Here is a 15,419-nt window from a genome sequence, read left to right as displayed (position 1 = left end):
CGGTGGCACTGGCCCAGTAGAAGACGCAGGGAGGGGTATGAGTGACTCACCGAGGGTGCTCTCGCCTTTAGATAAGGCATCAGAGCCAGGTCCCGACCACTCCCGGAGCCTCTCTGCCAAGTTAACACAGGCCTTCTGGCCAGACTCCAGCTGAGTGAGTGCCTTTTCCCTCCCTCGGATTCCCTGGGAAGGTTGGATATATTATTCCTTTTCTGGTCCGAACCTGTGGTGGTGTGCTGCTGTTACGCAGCTGCCACGGTCCTCCCCAGAGGCAGGGGCGGCTCTAGGCACCAGCTAAACAAGCAGGTGCCTAGGGCGGCGAAATTTAGGGGGCGGCGAAATGACGGGCGTTTATGTGCCCGCTTACCGGCAGAGCGGCGGGAGCTCTTCCCCGGCTGCAGAGGACAGGCCGCTCCTCGGCTTGTCCCCGCGGGTGCACTCCGAGAAGCGGCCCCTCCTCTGCAGCCGGGGAAGGGCCGCGCTACCAGCTCCGCCTGGGGTGGGGAGGGGAGGGGGTTGCTTACCGCGGAAAGGCGGGAGCCGGTAGCGCAGCCCTGCCCGGGCTGCAGAGGAGGGGCCGCTTCTCCTCCGCTTGTCCCCGCCGGTGCACTCCGAGAAGCGGCCCCTCCTCTGCCGCGGGGGACGGGCCGCGCTACCAGCTCCGCCTGGGGTGGGGTGGGGAGGGGGGGGTGGGGGTTGCTTACCGCGGAAAGGCGGGAGCTGGTAGCGCAGCCCTGCCCGGGCTGCAGAGGAGGGGCCGCTTCTCCTCCGCTTGTCCCCGCCGGTGCACTCCGAGAAGCCGCCCCTCCTCTGCAGCTGGGGCAGGGCCGCGCTACCAGCTCCCGCCGCTCTTCCGCCGTAAGGGCCCCCCCCCCAGGCGGAGCTGGTAGCGCGGCCCTGCCCCAGCTGCAGAGGAGGGGCCGCTCCTCAGCTTGTTCGCGCTGCTCTCCTGCGGGCAGCGGCCACCCCCCACCCTCCAGACCAACCGGTAGCCACCTGCGGGCCGCCTCCCTGGGGGGAGGGTGCTAGGGCGGCGCTGCGCTGCTCGGGGGGCGGGGGCTCGGGCTGCGCTCGGCGCTGCTCGGGGGGGGGCTCGGGCGGCGCTGCACTGCTCGGGGGGCGGGGGCCCGGGCTGCGCTCGGTGCTGCTCGGGGGGGGGCTCGGGCTGCGGTCGGCGCCGCTCGGGGGGGGGCAGCAGGAAAGCTAGAGCCGGCCCTGCCCAGAGGTGGCTGCGTTTCACTGCCGGGTAACGTGGCCTCCGTGTGGACGGTGCGTAAAGCTCTTCGGGCCGGAAGACGCGCTGGAAGCGGGTGCAGCTGATACTGACGAGGACCCCACCCAGGGCCGGCTTTATGAAGGGCGGGGCCCGATTCGAATACCCGGCGGTGGTCCGGGGCTCTGGCGGCACTTCGGTGGCGGGGGTCCGCTCCGGGTCTTCTGCGGCACCAAAGGACCCCCTGCTACCAAAGACCTGGAGCAGACCTCCCCCCCCCCCCCGCTGCCGAAATGCCGCCGAAGACCCGGAGCGGAACACCCCCCCTGCGCCGGGTGAGTAGAAAAAAGATAAAAAATTAAAAAGACGCCTAAGGCGCGGGGCCCGATTCCTAAAGCCGGCCCTGACCCCATCAGAGGCGCGGGAGGAGCCCGGGTTTGACCCCCTCCCTTCACTTTTCCTGGATCGTGTTTCCATCGGGGCTTCCTCGGGCCGGCAACATGCCGCGTCCTGGCCCTGAGGCTGTGGGAATAACCCCTGGGCCCTTCTGTGCTTCCTTACAGGCATCTTTGGCTTCCTGGCCTTCGGCTTCGTCCTCATCACCTTCGCCTGCCACTTCTACGACTTCTTCAACCAGGCTGAGTGGGAGCGGAGCTTCCGGGAGTACGTCCTGTAAGTGGGGACAGGCCGTGCCCCCCCCGGTCCCTTTAACAGGCTCCCCCAGCCCCCGGAGGGGCGGCAAGAGTCCAGTAGAGCTCCTTGCTCCGTGTTGGAGGAAGGTGACGCTTTCCGTGACCTCCCCTCCGCCGCCAGGTCCCGGGACGACACTCTTCCCATTCCCCACGCGGAAGCCTGGCTGCTCGTGTGGATTCCCACTCTGGCGTCGCCTGATGCCGTGGGAGCGGCAGTCCCTGGGGGATGCCACGGCTGGTCCCCGTGTCACCCCTCACGGGCACGTTGGGGCGTGACTGCCCCGGCCGGCCGTGGCCCCGGGCCTGTTCCCGTTTCAGCGGGGAGCAGAGCCGAGCGGCACGGGGACCGGGGGCACCCTGACGTGCCTGATCCCGGGGAGACGCAGCAGGAGGAACTCGAGATGGGCCCGTTAGCCCGTCGCTGTGCTCAGTGCTGGGTCGTTCCCTGCCCGGCTGGTCCCGAGGCTCAGACCGTGGGGCTTCCTGCGGAGGGCCGGTCACGTGGCGCGGCTGCGGCTGCCCTGCCCTCGCACGGCCCCCATCACCGCGGTGTCCTGGCAGCTGTTGGGGGCCGTCGAGCTGTGGGAAGGGGCCTCGGCCCCTGAATCTAATCAGCGGATGCTGCTTGCAGGGGGTGTGTGTCATTGCCCTGTATCTGGCTGCGCTAAGGGGAGGGCAGGTTGTCACTGGGGGTGGGGGATGGGAGGGGGCTTTCCGGGTGCCCCTGGCTCCCCATTGCCCCGGGCAGGGGGGGTTTAGCCCCTGCTCTCCGTGCCGCCGTCACGCCCCGTGTTCCTGGCGCAGGTGCGAAGCGAACGTGACGATCGCCATCCAGACCAACAAGCCGATCCCAGACTGCGAGATCAAGAACCGGCCCAGCCTGCTGGTGGAGAAGATCAACCTCTTTGCCATGTTCGGCACCGGCATTTCCATGAGCACCTGGGTGTGGACCAAAGCCACCCTCCTCATCTGGAAGCGCACCTGGTGCAGGTGGGAGCAGCCCTCCCCCAGCCCGGAGTACTGGGGTCTCCTCTGAGCCCCAGCAGCTGAGGTTCAGCGGGGGGCACCGCATGCCCAAGGCCCCCAGACACAGTCCAGCCCAGGTCCGTCGCTGTCCTTATCCGGCAGCTGCCTGGTGGCCCCGGGGCGAGGAATTCAGTGGGTCTCGGCTGGTTCCTAGGGGGCGGGGGGCTTCCCAGCAGAGAGGCACAGAGTGGCATGGATCAGAAGCTGAGCTGGGCAGGGTCAGGCCTAGTGACAGGAGCAGTGGTAGCTGGGCCTAGTGGTCGGGGCGGTGGCAACCGGGCCAGGCACTGGAGACAAAGGTTGGAGTCACGAGTCAAGAGCAGCTTTGGAACAAAGCAGGGGCGGGGCCGGGAAGGAGGCTGGTGTCAGAGCAGGGCTGGAGCAGGCCGGGAAGGAGGCTGGAGTCGTGGCAGGGACAGGAACGGGGCTGGAGTCGGGGCCGGGAACTGGGCTGGAGTTGGGGCAGGGGCAGGGCCAGGAACGGGGCTGGAGTCGGGGCGGGGCTGGATCGAGGGTCCCCAGACCTGCTCCTGGCTCGTGGATTGGCTGGAGCCAAGCGCAGGACGGACCCATCGCCAGCTGTGGCTTCCCCAGGCTGGTTCAGGGATGGCTCCTCGGCTCCTCGCCTGGAGGCTGAATTCCCTGGGCCCCCCCGGCTCGGGAGCGACACACGTCTGGGGGGTGGGGGAGCTGCAGCCGGCGCCGCCTGCCCCGTACCCGGCTGTGGCTCCGTCGGGGCGTCGGTCTCAGGCTGCCCCTCCAGCCCCGGATGCCCATGACAGAGGTGGGGGAGGGGAAGGGATTCCTCCCTCCGGAGCAGGGGGCTGAGACCCCCGCCTGGCTGCGTGGGGAGCCGTGTGGCGCCGCCAAGAAGGGGCAGATCCCGGAGTTAGGGGGTGCGGGGGGGGGGGCTGGTGTGAGTTCAGCCCACAGCTGCAGGGGGGCTGCCGCCGAGGGGGGGGCGCCTGGAGGGGTGATCCCGGGGGTGGGGCCCGGGGCCCGAGTCTCCTTGACACTGACGCCCCCGGCCACCGTGGTGGGAAGGGCCCTGGTGCCCGCGTGTTACCGTCCGTGTGTCCGTGCCCCGGCCGTGGTGCAGGGAGGGGGAATCGGGGGAAGGAGCGGGACACCCCGTCCTTGGGGCTGGGAGGATGGAGGGTTCCCTCGGTAACCAACAAACTGGCTTCCTGGCTCAGCGGGAGAGGGGTGGAGGGGGCAGCCCAGGAGCGCTCCTCAGCCCCACTGGAGAGGGTCCGTGCCCTGCCCCCCCCCCGGCCGAGCCAGCCCCCCCCCCGGCCGAGCCAGCCCCCCGACCCCGTTCCCTCCCCCCAGGCTGACCGGCCAGAGCGACGACGAGCCCAAGAGGATCAGGAAAAGCAGGATGATCGCCAAGGCCTTCTCCAAGCGGAAGGAGCTGCTGCGCAACCCGGAGCAGGAGGTGTCCTTCAGCATGCGCACCGTCTCGCACGACGGGCCCGTGGGTACGGCCGGGGGGGAGGGGACCCTGGGGGCTTCGCACGACGGGCCCGTGGGTACGGCCGGGGGGGGAACCCTGGGGGCTTCGCACGACGGGCCCGTGGGTACGGCCGGGGGGGAGGGGACCCTGGGGGCTTCGCACGACGGGCCCGTGGGTACGTCCGGGGGGGGAACCCTGGGGGCGTCGCACGACGGGCCCGTGGGTACGGCCGGGGGGGAGGGGACCCTGGGGGCTTCGCACGACGGGCCCGTGGGTACGGCCGGGGGGGAGGGACCCCTGGGGGCTTCGCACGACGGGCCCGTGGGTACGTCCGGGGGGGGGGGAACCATGGGGGCTTCGCACGACGGGCCCGTGGGTACGGCCGGGGGGGAACCCTGGGGGCTTCGCACGACGGGCCCGTGGGTACGGCCGGGGGCGGGGGAACCATGGGGGCTTCGCACGACGGGCCCGTGGGTACGTCCAGGGGCGGGGGAACCATGGGGGCTTCGCACGACGGGCCCGTGGGTACGTCCAGGGGCGGGGGAACCATGGGGGCTTCGCACGACGGGCCCGTGGGTACGGCCGGGGGGGAACCCTGGGGGCTTCGCACGACGGGCCCGTGGGTACGGCCGGGGGCGGGGGAACCATGGGGGCTTCGCACGACGGGCCCGTGGGTACGTCCAGGGGCGGGGGAACCATGGGGGCTTCGCACGACGGGCCCGTGGGTACGTCCCGGGGGGGAGGGAACCATGGGGGCTTCGCACGACGGGCCCGTGGGTACGGCCGGGGGGGAGGGGACCCTGGGGGCTTCGCACGACGGGCCCGTGGGTACGTCCGGGGGGGGGGGAACCATGGGGGCTTCGCACGACGGGCCCGTGGGTACGGCGGGGGGGGAACCCTGGGGGCTTCGCACGACGGGCCCGTGGGTACGGCCGGGGGGGGGGGAACCATGGGGGCTTCGCACGACGGGCCCGTGGGTACGTCCAGGGGCGGGGGAACCATGGGGGCTTCGCACGACGGGCCCGTGGGTACGTCCAGGGGCGGGGGAACCATGGGGGCTTCGCACGACGGGCCCGTGGGTACGGCCGGGGGGGAACCCTGGGGGCTTCGCACGACGGGCCCGTGGGTACGGCCGGGGGCGGGGGAACCATGGGGGCTTCGCACGACGGGCCCGTGGGTACGTCCAGGGGCGGGGGAACCATGGGGGCTTCGCACGACGGGCCCGTGGGTACGTCCCGGGGGGGAGGGAACCATGGGGGCTTCGCACGACGGGCCCGTGGGTACGTTGTGGGGGGGAACCATGGGGGCTTCGCACGACAGGCCTGTGGGTACGTCCGGGGGCGGGGGAACCATGGGGCTTCGCACGACGGGCCCGTGGGTACGTTGTGGGGGGGAACCATGGGGGCTTCGCACGACAGGCCTGAGGGTACGTCCGGGGGCGGGGGAACCATGGGCGATTCGCACGACGGGCCCGTGGGTACGTTGTGGGGGGGAACCATGGGGGCTTCGCACGACAGGCCTGTGGGTACGTCCGGGGGCGGGGGACCCATGGGGCTTCGCACGACGGGCCCGTGGGTACGTCCAGGGGCGGGGGAACCATGGGGGCTTCGCACGACGGGCCCGTGGGTACGTCCGGGGGCGGGGGAACCATGGGGGCTTCGCACGACGGGCCCGTGGGTACGTCCGGGGGCGGGGGAACCATGGGGGCTTCGCACGACGGGCCCGTGGGTACGTCCAGGGGCGGGGGAACCATGGGGGCTTCGCACGACGGGCCCGTGGGTACGTCCGGGGGCGGGGGAACCATGGGGGCTTCGCACGACGGGCCCGTGGGTACGTCCCGGGGGGGAGGGAACCATGGGGGCTTCGCACGACGGGCCCGTGGGTACGTCCCGGGGGGGAGGGAACCATGGGGGCTTCGCACACCACTACCCTGGTGCTAGGCCCCCTCTTCGGTGGCAGGTTTGCGGCCCCCACTTGGGCGGGGGGGGGGGGGAAACGCTTCTGTGGTCCGAGGTTTGTTGTGGGGCACGTGGGCCATGGCTCTCAGCAAGGCACCTCCCTCCGCCCTCACTAGGGGGCGCTGCTGAGAGCAGCTGCCGCAGGGTCAGACCGGCCCGTAACGCCCCCACTGACCGCGCCCATCGCGCCGCCTTGTTGTGAAGTGTTTGGCTGCATCCCTGCGCTCCTGAAAGGGGCCAGCAACGAGCCCATCAGAACGGCCGGACTGGCCCAGACCAATGGTCCATCTAGCCCAGTATCGTGTCGTCCGACGGTGGCTGGTCCCAGGCGCTGGGAGGCAACCACTGAGTGGTCCGTCCCCTCTCGTCCGGTCCCAGCGTCTGGCAGACAGAGGCCCGGGACGCCCAGAGCCTGGGGTTGCATCCCTGACCGCTCGGCTAAAAGCCATTGATGGCCCTCGCCCTAGAGCCTAGAGCGTCTCTCAAACTGGGGGCCAGGAGCTCCACGGGCCCCACTGATCGACTCCTCCTGCTCCCTCCGGCGCGCCGGGGAACAGCTGTTCAGCAGCGGGCGGCAGGCCCGGGGGGAGGCAGGGACAGGGTGCGCTCGGGGGAGGGGCAGGAGGAGGAGGGGCAGGGGTGGACTGGGGGCAGGGCCTGGGGCTGAGCCTTGGGGTCCACGTCCGCAGGTGGTTACCGTTTGAGAACCGCTGTCCTGGAGCAGCATCCCGCCCCCAGGCCAGGGAGCCGGCAAGCGGCAGGATTTACTTACGCATTAAAAGCGTCGTCAGAAAAGTGACCGACGTAGAAATGGCCCCGCCCTGCCCCACGGATCTGCTCCTTGGACCCAGTTCCCTCCTGGCGTAACTCCGTGACTCCAAGGAAGTTACCGCAGGGGGCGAACGTCTCTGCCTAGCTAACGTGTGCGGCCCACGTTGCTGTAGGCTCGGACGCGCCTCCGAGTCTTTAGTGGAATTACCCTCGCTCGTCCCTGAGAGGGCAGGGCTCCTACCCCCTTCGGGCAGAAGGGAAACTGAGGCAGCAGGAGGTGAAGTGACTTGCCCGTGGTCACTGTAGAAGTCTGTGGCAGAGCAGGGACTTGGACCCAGATGTGCCCTAACCACTGGCTCATCCTGCCTGTCTGTGTACAGCAGGGGTGTTGCGAAACTGTCTGGAGGGCCGGGTAGGGAGGCCGTGCAGACGCATCTCAGGCCGACTTCTGGCCCGTTTGGCCCCCGCTTAGTGATGTAAAAGCCGGCCAAAGACCCTCTGGGCTCTCAGGCCCTAGGCAGCTGGAAAACGCATCCTCACTGCTCTGCGGGGCCATTCGCACAGGCTCCAGCCTCGGGGTGGGAATGGGAGGGCGTCCTGGTCGCCCCAGGAACGCAGGGCGTTGGCTCCGGAACAGGCTGCTGGTGGGGTCAGCCAGGGAGGGAGATTGGGGTGAATCAGTGAAGATCCCCCCCCGTACCCCACTCAGGCTGCGGGATTCCCCCCTCTGCTGAGCGGGCGGTAAGGATCTTCTCTGTGGCTTCCGTCCCAGCTGGCCTGGCGTTCGACATCAACGAGCCCTCAGCTGACGTCTCCTCGGCCTGGGCCCAGCACGTCACCAAGATGGTGGCCAGGAGAGGGGCCATCCTGCCGCAGGACGTCTCCGTCACGCCCGTGGCGACACCCGGTGAGTCCCGGGGAAAGCGAGGGGTGGTGCGGGAGACGGGCAGGCCATGAGGTCATGACACCGCGCGCGTCTGCACAAGGTCATGTGTGTCCCAGGAGCACCTAGCGGTTTCCGTTGAGATCAGGGCCCCTGGGTGGCGGGTGCTGCTCAGCCCCACAGCGAGAGACCAGGCCTGCAATCTAGCTTCTGGCAGTTGGGAAACGGAGGCCGAAAGATGAAGGTCCACAGAGCCAGCAATCAAATGCAGGACCCCTGCGTCCCAGTGCCTCAGCCACAAGGCCAGCTTGGCTCGCCCCTTCTCGACGGGAAGCACTGGACTGGGAATCAGGAGACTTTGGTTTTCCTCCTCGCCCTGATGCTAACCTGGTGCATGACCTGGGGCAAGTCACTTCTCCACGCTGGGCCTGCATTTCCCCACCTGTAAAACGAGGGCGGTGATATCCGCCCCCCCCTCTGGGGGCTGTGAGACCGGGGATGCAAGGGATACGAGAGGGATTGCACCACAGCCATGGAAATGCAGCCACTTCTGGGGTGGAAGGTGGCACCCGTTCAGCAGGCTCACAGTGCAGCGAAGGCGATTGCTGTGTGGATCCAGGGGAGATGTAATTCTGTGAATTGGAATTTGGCAGAGACGCTAGGAATTGTAATAACCCAGGGTTAAAAATCCCACCTGACGTCCCAAACAACCTCTGCTCAGGGGAGGGGCAGGGCTGGCAGCGCAGGGAAGGGAGGCGAGTCAGGACTGAGGGGTACCGGCAGAGCTGTGTGTGGTGGGAAGCCCAGGGCTGGGTCGGGGGGGCTGCGGGTCGGGATTGAGGAGCGTGGGGAGAAGCCCAGGGCTGGGGCAGCGGGGGCTGCGGGTCGGGATTGAGGAGCGTGGGGAGAAGCCCAGGGCTGGGGGAGCCGGGGGCTGCGGGTCAGGAGTGAGGAGCACGGGGAGAAGCCCAGGGCTGGGGCAGCGGGGGCTGCGGGTCGGGAGTGAGGAGCGTGGGGAGAAGCCCAGGGCGGGGGCTGCGGGTCGGGAGTGAGGAGCGTGGGGAGAAGCCCAGGGCTGGGGCAGCGGGGGCTGCGGGTCGGGATTGAGGAGCGCGGGGAGAAGCCCAGGGCTGGGGTAGCCGGGGGCTGCAGGTCGGGAGTGAGGAGCGTGGGGAGAAGCCCAGGGCTGGGGTAGCCGGGGGCTGCGGGTCGGGATTGAGGAGCGTGGGGAGAGGCCCAGGGCTGGGGTAGCCGGGGGCTGCAGGTCGGGAGTGAGGAGCGTGGGGAGAAGCCCAGGGCTGGGGCAGCGGGGGCTGCGGGTCGGGAGTGAGGAGCGTGGGGAGAAGCCCAGGGCTGGGGCAGCGGGGGCTGCGGGTCGGGAGTGAGGAGCGCGGGGAGAAGCCCAGGGCTGGGGCAGCGGGGGCTGCGGGTCGGGATTGAGGAGCGTGGGGAGAAGCCCAGGGCTGGGGGAGCGGGGGCTGCGGGTCGGGATTGAGGAGCGTGAGGAGAAGCCCAGGGCTGGGGCAGCGGGGGCTGCGGGTCGGGATTGAGGAGCCTGGGGAGAAGCCCACGGCTGGGGCAGCGGGGGCTGCGGGTCGGGAGTGAGGAGCGTGGGGAGAAGCCCAGGGCTGGGGCAGCGGGGGCTGCGGGTCGGGATTGAGGAGCGTGGGGAGAAGCCCAGGGCTGGGGTAGCCGGGGGCTGCGGGTCAGGAGTGAGGAGCGCGGGGTGAAGCCCAGGGCTGGAGCAGCGGGGGCTGCGGGTCGGGATTGAGGAGCGTGGGGAGAAGCCCAGGGCTGGGGCAGCGGGGGCTGCGGGTCTGGATTGAGGAGCGTGGGGAGAGGCCCAGGGCTGGGGTAGCCGGGGCTGCGGGTCGGGATTGAGGAGCGCGGGGAGAAGCCCAGGGCTGGGGTAGCCGGGGGCTGCGGGTCGGGAGTGAGGAGCGTGGGGAGAAGCCCAGGGCTGGGGCAGCGGGGGCTGCGGGTCGGGATTGAGGAGCGTGGGGAGAGGCCCAGGGCTGGGGCAGCCGGGGGCTGCGGGTCCGGATTGAGGAGCGCGGGGAGAAGCCCAGGGCTGGGGCAGCGGGGGCTGCAGGTCGGGAGTGAGGAGTGCAGGGAGAAGCCCAGGGCTGGGGTAGCCGGGGGCTGCGGCTCGGGAGTGAGGAGCGTGGGGAGAGGCCCAGGGCTGGGGCAGCGGGGGCTGCGGGTCGGGAGTGAGGAGCGTGGGGAGAAGCCCAGGGCCTGGGCAGCGGGGGCTGCGGGTCGGGATTGAGGAGCGTGGGAAGAGGCCCAGGGATGGGGGAGCCGGGGGCTGCGGGTCGGGAGTGAGGAGCGTGGGGAGAAGCCCAGGGCTGGGGCAGCGGGGGCTGCGGGTCGGGAGTGAGGAGCGTGGGGAGAAGCCCAGGGCCTGGGCAGCGGGGGCTGCGGGTCGGGATTGAGGAGCGTGGGAAGAGGCCCAGGGATGGGGGAGCCGGGGGCTGCGGGTCGGGAGTGAGGAGCGTGGGGAGAAGCCCAGGGCCTGGGCAGCGGGGGCTGCGGGTCGGGATTGAGGGCATGGGCAGACGGGACCAGTAAGGAGCAGGGGTTGGGGTTTAGGGCCGTTGGCAGGCCTGGGGCAGCCGGGAATCTCTGGGCTGGGACGGGTGCAGCGGCAGAGCTGGGTGAGGACACGGATCCATCACACTTGCTCACGCTGTGCCCGCACTCGGGTCTGTCTCCTGCCGTCCCGGTCGCTGAGTTTCCCGCAGGGGGTTTAACAGCGAACCCGCCTGGGAAGGCCCCGCTCACCCCGTCTCCCCTCTCTCGCGCCCGCAGTGCCGCCGGACGAAAGGGCGAACCTGTGGGTGGTGGACGCCGAGATCTCGCCCGAGCTGGAGAAGAGAGCCAGCCGCAAGAAGAGGAGGAGGAGGAAGAAGAAGGAGGTCTGCCCCCTGGGGCCTGCGCTCTGCGACGTGGGCTCCTTCCCCCCGCCGGCCCGCAGCGCCGTCCCTCGCCTGCCCAAGCTGCCACGGCAGAAGTGCCTGGTCGCCAACCCCAGGGAGTCTCAGCTTGGGGAAGAGGTGCCGCCCCCAGGCTCCTACCCCGGCCTGAGGTTCAGCTTCTCCCAGCACGAAGGCCTCTTCCCCCAGGAGAACCCTGCCAGGTCCAGGAAACACGCCGCCTTCCATCTGGTCAGCAACCCCTTCTGCCCCGAGACCGGGCCCCAGGAAGAGCTGGCCCTCGAGGGCAGCGTGAGGGGCTTCCTGGCCCGCCAGCAGCACAACGGCTCGTTCCGGCTCCCCGCCGCGGGCCTGGATCCCGGCGCCCTGCCCGGCGGGAGCGTCCCCTGCGGGCCGAGGACTCATGGCAGGAGGGCAGGCTTCACCCCCATCCACTCCCAGACAAACCTCATGGATGCCGAGCTGCTGGAGGCCGATTCAGACTTTTAGGCCAGGAGGGACCCAGACCCTTTCGGTGCCTGGATAAGCCCTGGAGATCACCTCGTCGGGGACAGGCTGTGGAGGAGCCTGCAGATCCCCCCGCGTACAGACGTGGGTTTAAAGCTCCACTCCAGGTTCCGGCCAGGGATGGTTTTCGCTCAGAGGCAGGTTCTTCTCTGCTGCAAACCTTGATGCTTCCTCAGCAGCTTGTGGCAGCTTTTGAACTCCTGGGTATCCTGGGCCCCTCCCTGCCAATCTTCCCACCCGAGACGTTCGGCCTCGTCCTGCCCGCAGGAGGGAGCCAGCCCTCGTCTCGGCTGGTTGAACGGCAGCTGGACGGGGCCTGCCAGGGATTATTTATTGCTCCGCGGGTGACGGAAACAAAACCGAACGGACGTTTGCTGGTGATGCCCCCAGAGGCCGGGCTCCTGCGGGGCTTGTGGGATGGAGCCAGGATGTCCCAGATGGCGTCGTGGATTGTTCCCTTCTTCACTCCGCTGCATGGAGCTTTTTGAGGACTCCTCCACCGGCAGCTCTGCCCCAGCTGGGTGCAGCGTTCGCTCCCCGATCTTTGGCCTGGGGGTGGGGATGAGCCTTGGAGAAGGTGAGAAACGTCCCTTGATGGCCTGGTGTCAGGGAGGCTGGGGGGGTCTATACGGAGAGGAGCCTCTCCGAGAGCAGAGAGAAGATCCCGGTGGATTCCTTATCCCAGGAGCGTCCAGCTGTCCCGTGAACCACACCAGGGGCTGCAAGGAAGGGGCTGGCGGCTCTGAGCCATGGCAGCCGTAATAGACGGCCGGAGGGTTTAGTTAGGGGTCTGTTTATTAACTTCTCGGAAGCACTGGGGCCGCGTCGCTCCCGGATCTTCGCCCATTGCCAGGAGAGGTGGAGACTTTGTACAGAGAGGGGCGGCGTGTGTAACACGTTGTCACCAGGATCAACCTCAGTGACTCAGCCAATCAGCACAACCCTCCTTGGGCCGCATCCCTGGGGCCGGGGACACGTTACCCAGAACCAGAGGCCTGGGCCAGACTTGTGCTGAACGGGAGCTGCTGGAGGGCAAGGAGTCCAGCTTGTAGGGCTCCATGTGGCTCTCACGAAGCATTGCATGCTGGGATTTGTAGTCCCCGTTTGCTCTCTCTCTATTGACACCCCTGTTGGGGATCCTCCTGACTTACTAGACGGGGACCAGTTCAAAACAAGCCCACGCTCGGCCTTCCCCTTTGAAGGCTCCATCCCCGTGTGCGGAGGAAGCTAACTGGGCCCCTAGATGCTACATAGTGGGTTTACATATTTCCGTTGTGTTACTGGTTTTTTAATGTATCTGTCTAATACACAGAGACGTTTACTAGGGCTGAGGGCCGTAACAGGGATGTCCCAGCTGGAAATCCCTGACAGCAGCGCGTCATGTCGCCTGCCTTCGGCCCGGAGCTTGTTTACTGTGCTTTTCGCTGTGGAATATAAAACATTAATGCTCTTCCCACACCCAAAATGTGCCTCGTTCTAAGCCGGGGCTCCCCGTTCTGCCAGTGGAGTCACTCCGGATTGAAAAGGACGTAACCGAGAACCGCAGGAGGCCCCTCATCTGTATCAGAGCCGCGCGCTCGGGTTCCCTTTCACAAAGGCGCAGTCTCAGAGGATGTATTCTTGCTGGAGGGGAGGCGTTATTCCTCCTGTGTCCCAGCATCCCAAGTGGTAGGGAAGTGGCTTTCGATTGGCTGACGGTGATAGCCGAGAGCAGCCGTGTTGGCGTTTCCCGTTCAGCGCTGAAGCGAGAAGGGCTGTGTGGGAGGGGGCGTGTTCCCCACACTGGGGCCGTGTAAAGGGCAAATAAAACTTCTTTTCTGGTGCACTTGCGCCCTCAGAATCTGCCAGGTGGTTGGAATCCCCTTTTGCTCAAGAGTTGGTGGTTAAATGGGTCGTGTGTCATGGCTTTTTTCGCTTAAGGGGCGGAGTCTTTCATGTGCAAGCCCCGCCCCATCTGACTGTTTTGTGTAAGGGGCGGAGACTCAAGGGCTAACCCCGCCCCTCAGGTGAAGGGGTGGAGACTTGCTGGTACTAGCCCCTCCCCTTGGTTGTTGATCTCCTGGGGTCAGGGGAGCTATTCCAGCCACAGCTAAAAAAGCAGCTCGACCTTTGACCCAGAACTCAAAGCTGGAACTTCCCAGGGGTTTAAAAAGTCCGGCTGCCACGACCAGCTCATTTTCCATGTTCACGAGCAGCCGGGTTCCAGCTGGCAACGCCCCAGGCCCAGGCGGAAGTCTCTCCTCATGGCATTTCTAGGCGTGCAGGGAGCCTCTTCCCACGGGAGGGGCTGAGCTGAAACGTTGGGCTGAAGATGTAGTTTGCAGGGGCGGGTCTGGACCCAGGGTTCCAGTTTGGCCCATTGTAGGGAGAGGGCCAGCCAAGCCCATTCTAGCCAGATCTGAACTCCCGCAAAGTTCAGGGGGGGATTGGGGCTGGCGTGTTCTCATTCAGTCCTGACAAGACTCCCAGCCTGGCTCTGCCGGTGCAAGAGGCTTGGAGAAGCATCGAAGTGTCGTTGGTTTCTCCTGACACTAATTATCTCACTGAGGGCTCCGCACTGCAAAGGGCCCAGTATACAGAGGCTGGCGCATGCTGCTGAGTGGGTCCCTCCAAATAATATAATGCCCAGGAAAAATGCTGCGGCTTTAAGCTGGAATTAAGGTGGTAAATGATTCCATAAGAACGTAGGAATTCTGGATCCTAGGACGACCGGTTCAGACCGCAGGTGTCTCTAGTTCGGTATCTTGTCTCCCACGGTGGCCCATACCAAATGCTTTGGAAGAAGGTGTAAGACTCCTCCTAGTGTCAATTATAGAATAATGCGGTTTCTTCCCAGACCCTGGCAGTGTTAAGCCGACTAAACCCTAAGGCATGAGGTTTCATACCCTCTCTAACATGTTTTATATCTGTCGGTGTTTCTTATTCATGTAAATGTCTAAACTTTTGTTGAATCCTGCTAACTCCTGGTCTCAGTGATATCCAATGGCAGCAAGTTCCACAGTTTAACTTTTCTGTCTAAAAGAAAAAAACTGCTTTTATCAGTATTAAATTTGCTATGTTTCAATTTAATTGTCTGTTCCCTTATTGGTACATAATGAAAAATAACCCAGCACCGCCAGCTGGATAGAAGCTTGGTAGCTTTTGCTTAAAAGACCCCAAAGTTATAAAGCCCAGAAATCCAATCCAGAATTGCATGTGAATGGGCATTCCCATTTTAAATCAGGCAACATTTCAATGGTGTAAAAATGAGCTTTTCTAAAGCCTAAGGCCAGTAGACTGTCTGCCCAATTTAAAAAAAAAAACTTCAGTGAAAACAATTGGTTTTTTTAATGCACAAACATTCACCTGTAGCATTTGGGAACCCAAAGCACAGAAAATCTCTGAGTGAAACTGCCTCCTACCAAAATGAAACTGACCTCAGGAATTTTTCATCATCTGAATCACGAGTCATGCAAAAATAAAATGAAGATCAAGAAGAGTGACAAACTGGATTTAAAGCGGGAGTTAATATCCGAGGTGGAGAGAGAACGTTGACAGAGTTAAACATTGGCACTGCACAGGTGAGATCACCCAAACAGCCTCTACATCACTGACCCCAGAACACCCTGAAACCAGGAGACAGGCCTATCTCCTAGCAATGCACATCAGTCAGTGTAAATGGATCTAAGTGGATTATTTTACTCCTGTTCATAAGCCAATTGGGCACTCTACTTAAAGTCCTGGTGTTAATTCAGATTATTTTTTACATTAATTTTTTTAACTCCCCTTCAACATTATGTCCTGATTTCATAAAACTTCTAAAAATATTTATAAGGGATTTTTCTGCTCCCTTGTTGAAATTTACAAAGGCGGTTACTGCAAGGGAAAAATTGGCCAGCCGACTAGCCAGGGAAATTGACCCTAAATCAAATGCTGCTGAATACACAAAGGAAACCAGATTGGAAAAAGAGAATTTTCTTTGCTACTTTCTGCTCCTG

At 65.4% G+C, this 15,419-nt stretch overlaps 1 protein-coding gene across 1 annotated transcript in view; it reads left to right on the top strand.

Annotated features, from left to right (window-relative positions):
• LOC123375072 (smoothened homolog) overlaps positions 1-14,436 on the top strand; it is a 39,684-nt gene extending 25,248 nt beyond the window's left edge. The window contains exons 8-12 of the mRNA XM_045025674.1: positions 1,777-1,885; positions 2,710-2,895; positions 4,264-4,412; positions 7,889-8,023; positions 10,811-14,436. Coding sequence (XP_044881609.1) covers positions 1,777-1,885; positions 2,710-2,895; positions 4,264-4,412; positions 7,889-8,023; positions 10,811-11,424 — 1,193 coding nt within the window. The 3' untranslated portion in view covers positions 11,425-14,436. The remainder of the gene's footprint in view (positions 1-1,776; positions 1,886-2,709; positions 2,896-4,263; positions 4,413-7,888; positions 8,024-10,810) is intronic.
• Positions 14,437-15,419: the final 983 nt, after the last annotated feature.

This window comes from Mauremys mutica, chromosome 1, assembly GCF_020497125.1.
Source record: "Mauremys mutica isolate MM-2020 ecotype Southern chromosome 1, ASM2049712v1, whole genome shotgun sequence".
NCBI lineage: Eukaryota > Metazoa > Chordata > Testudines > Geoemydidae > Mauremys > Mauremys mutica.
This window is presented reverse-complemented; position numbering and strand designations above follow the sequence as displayed.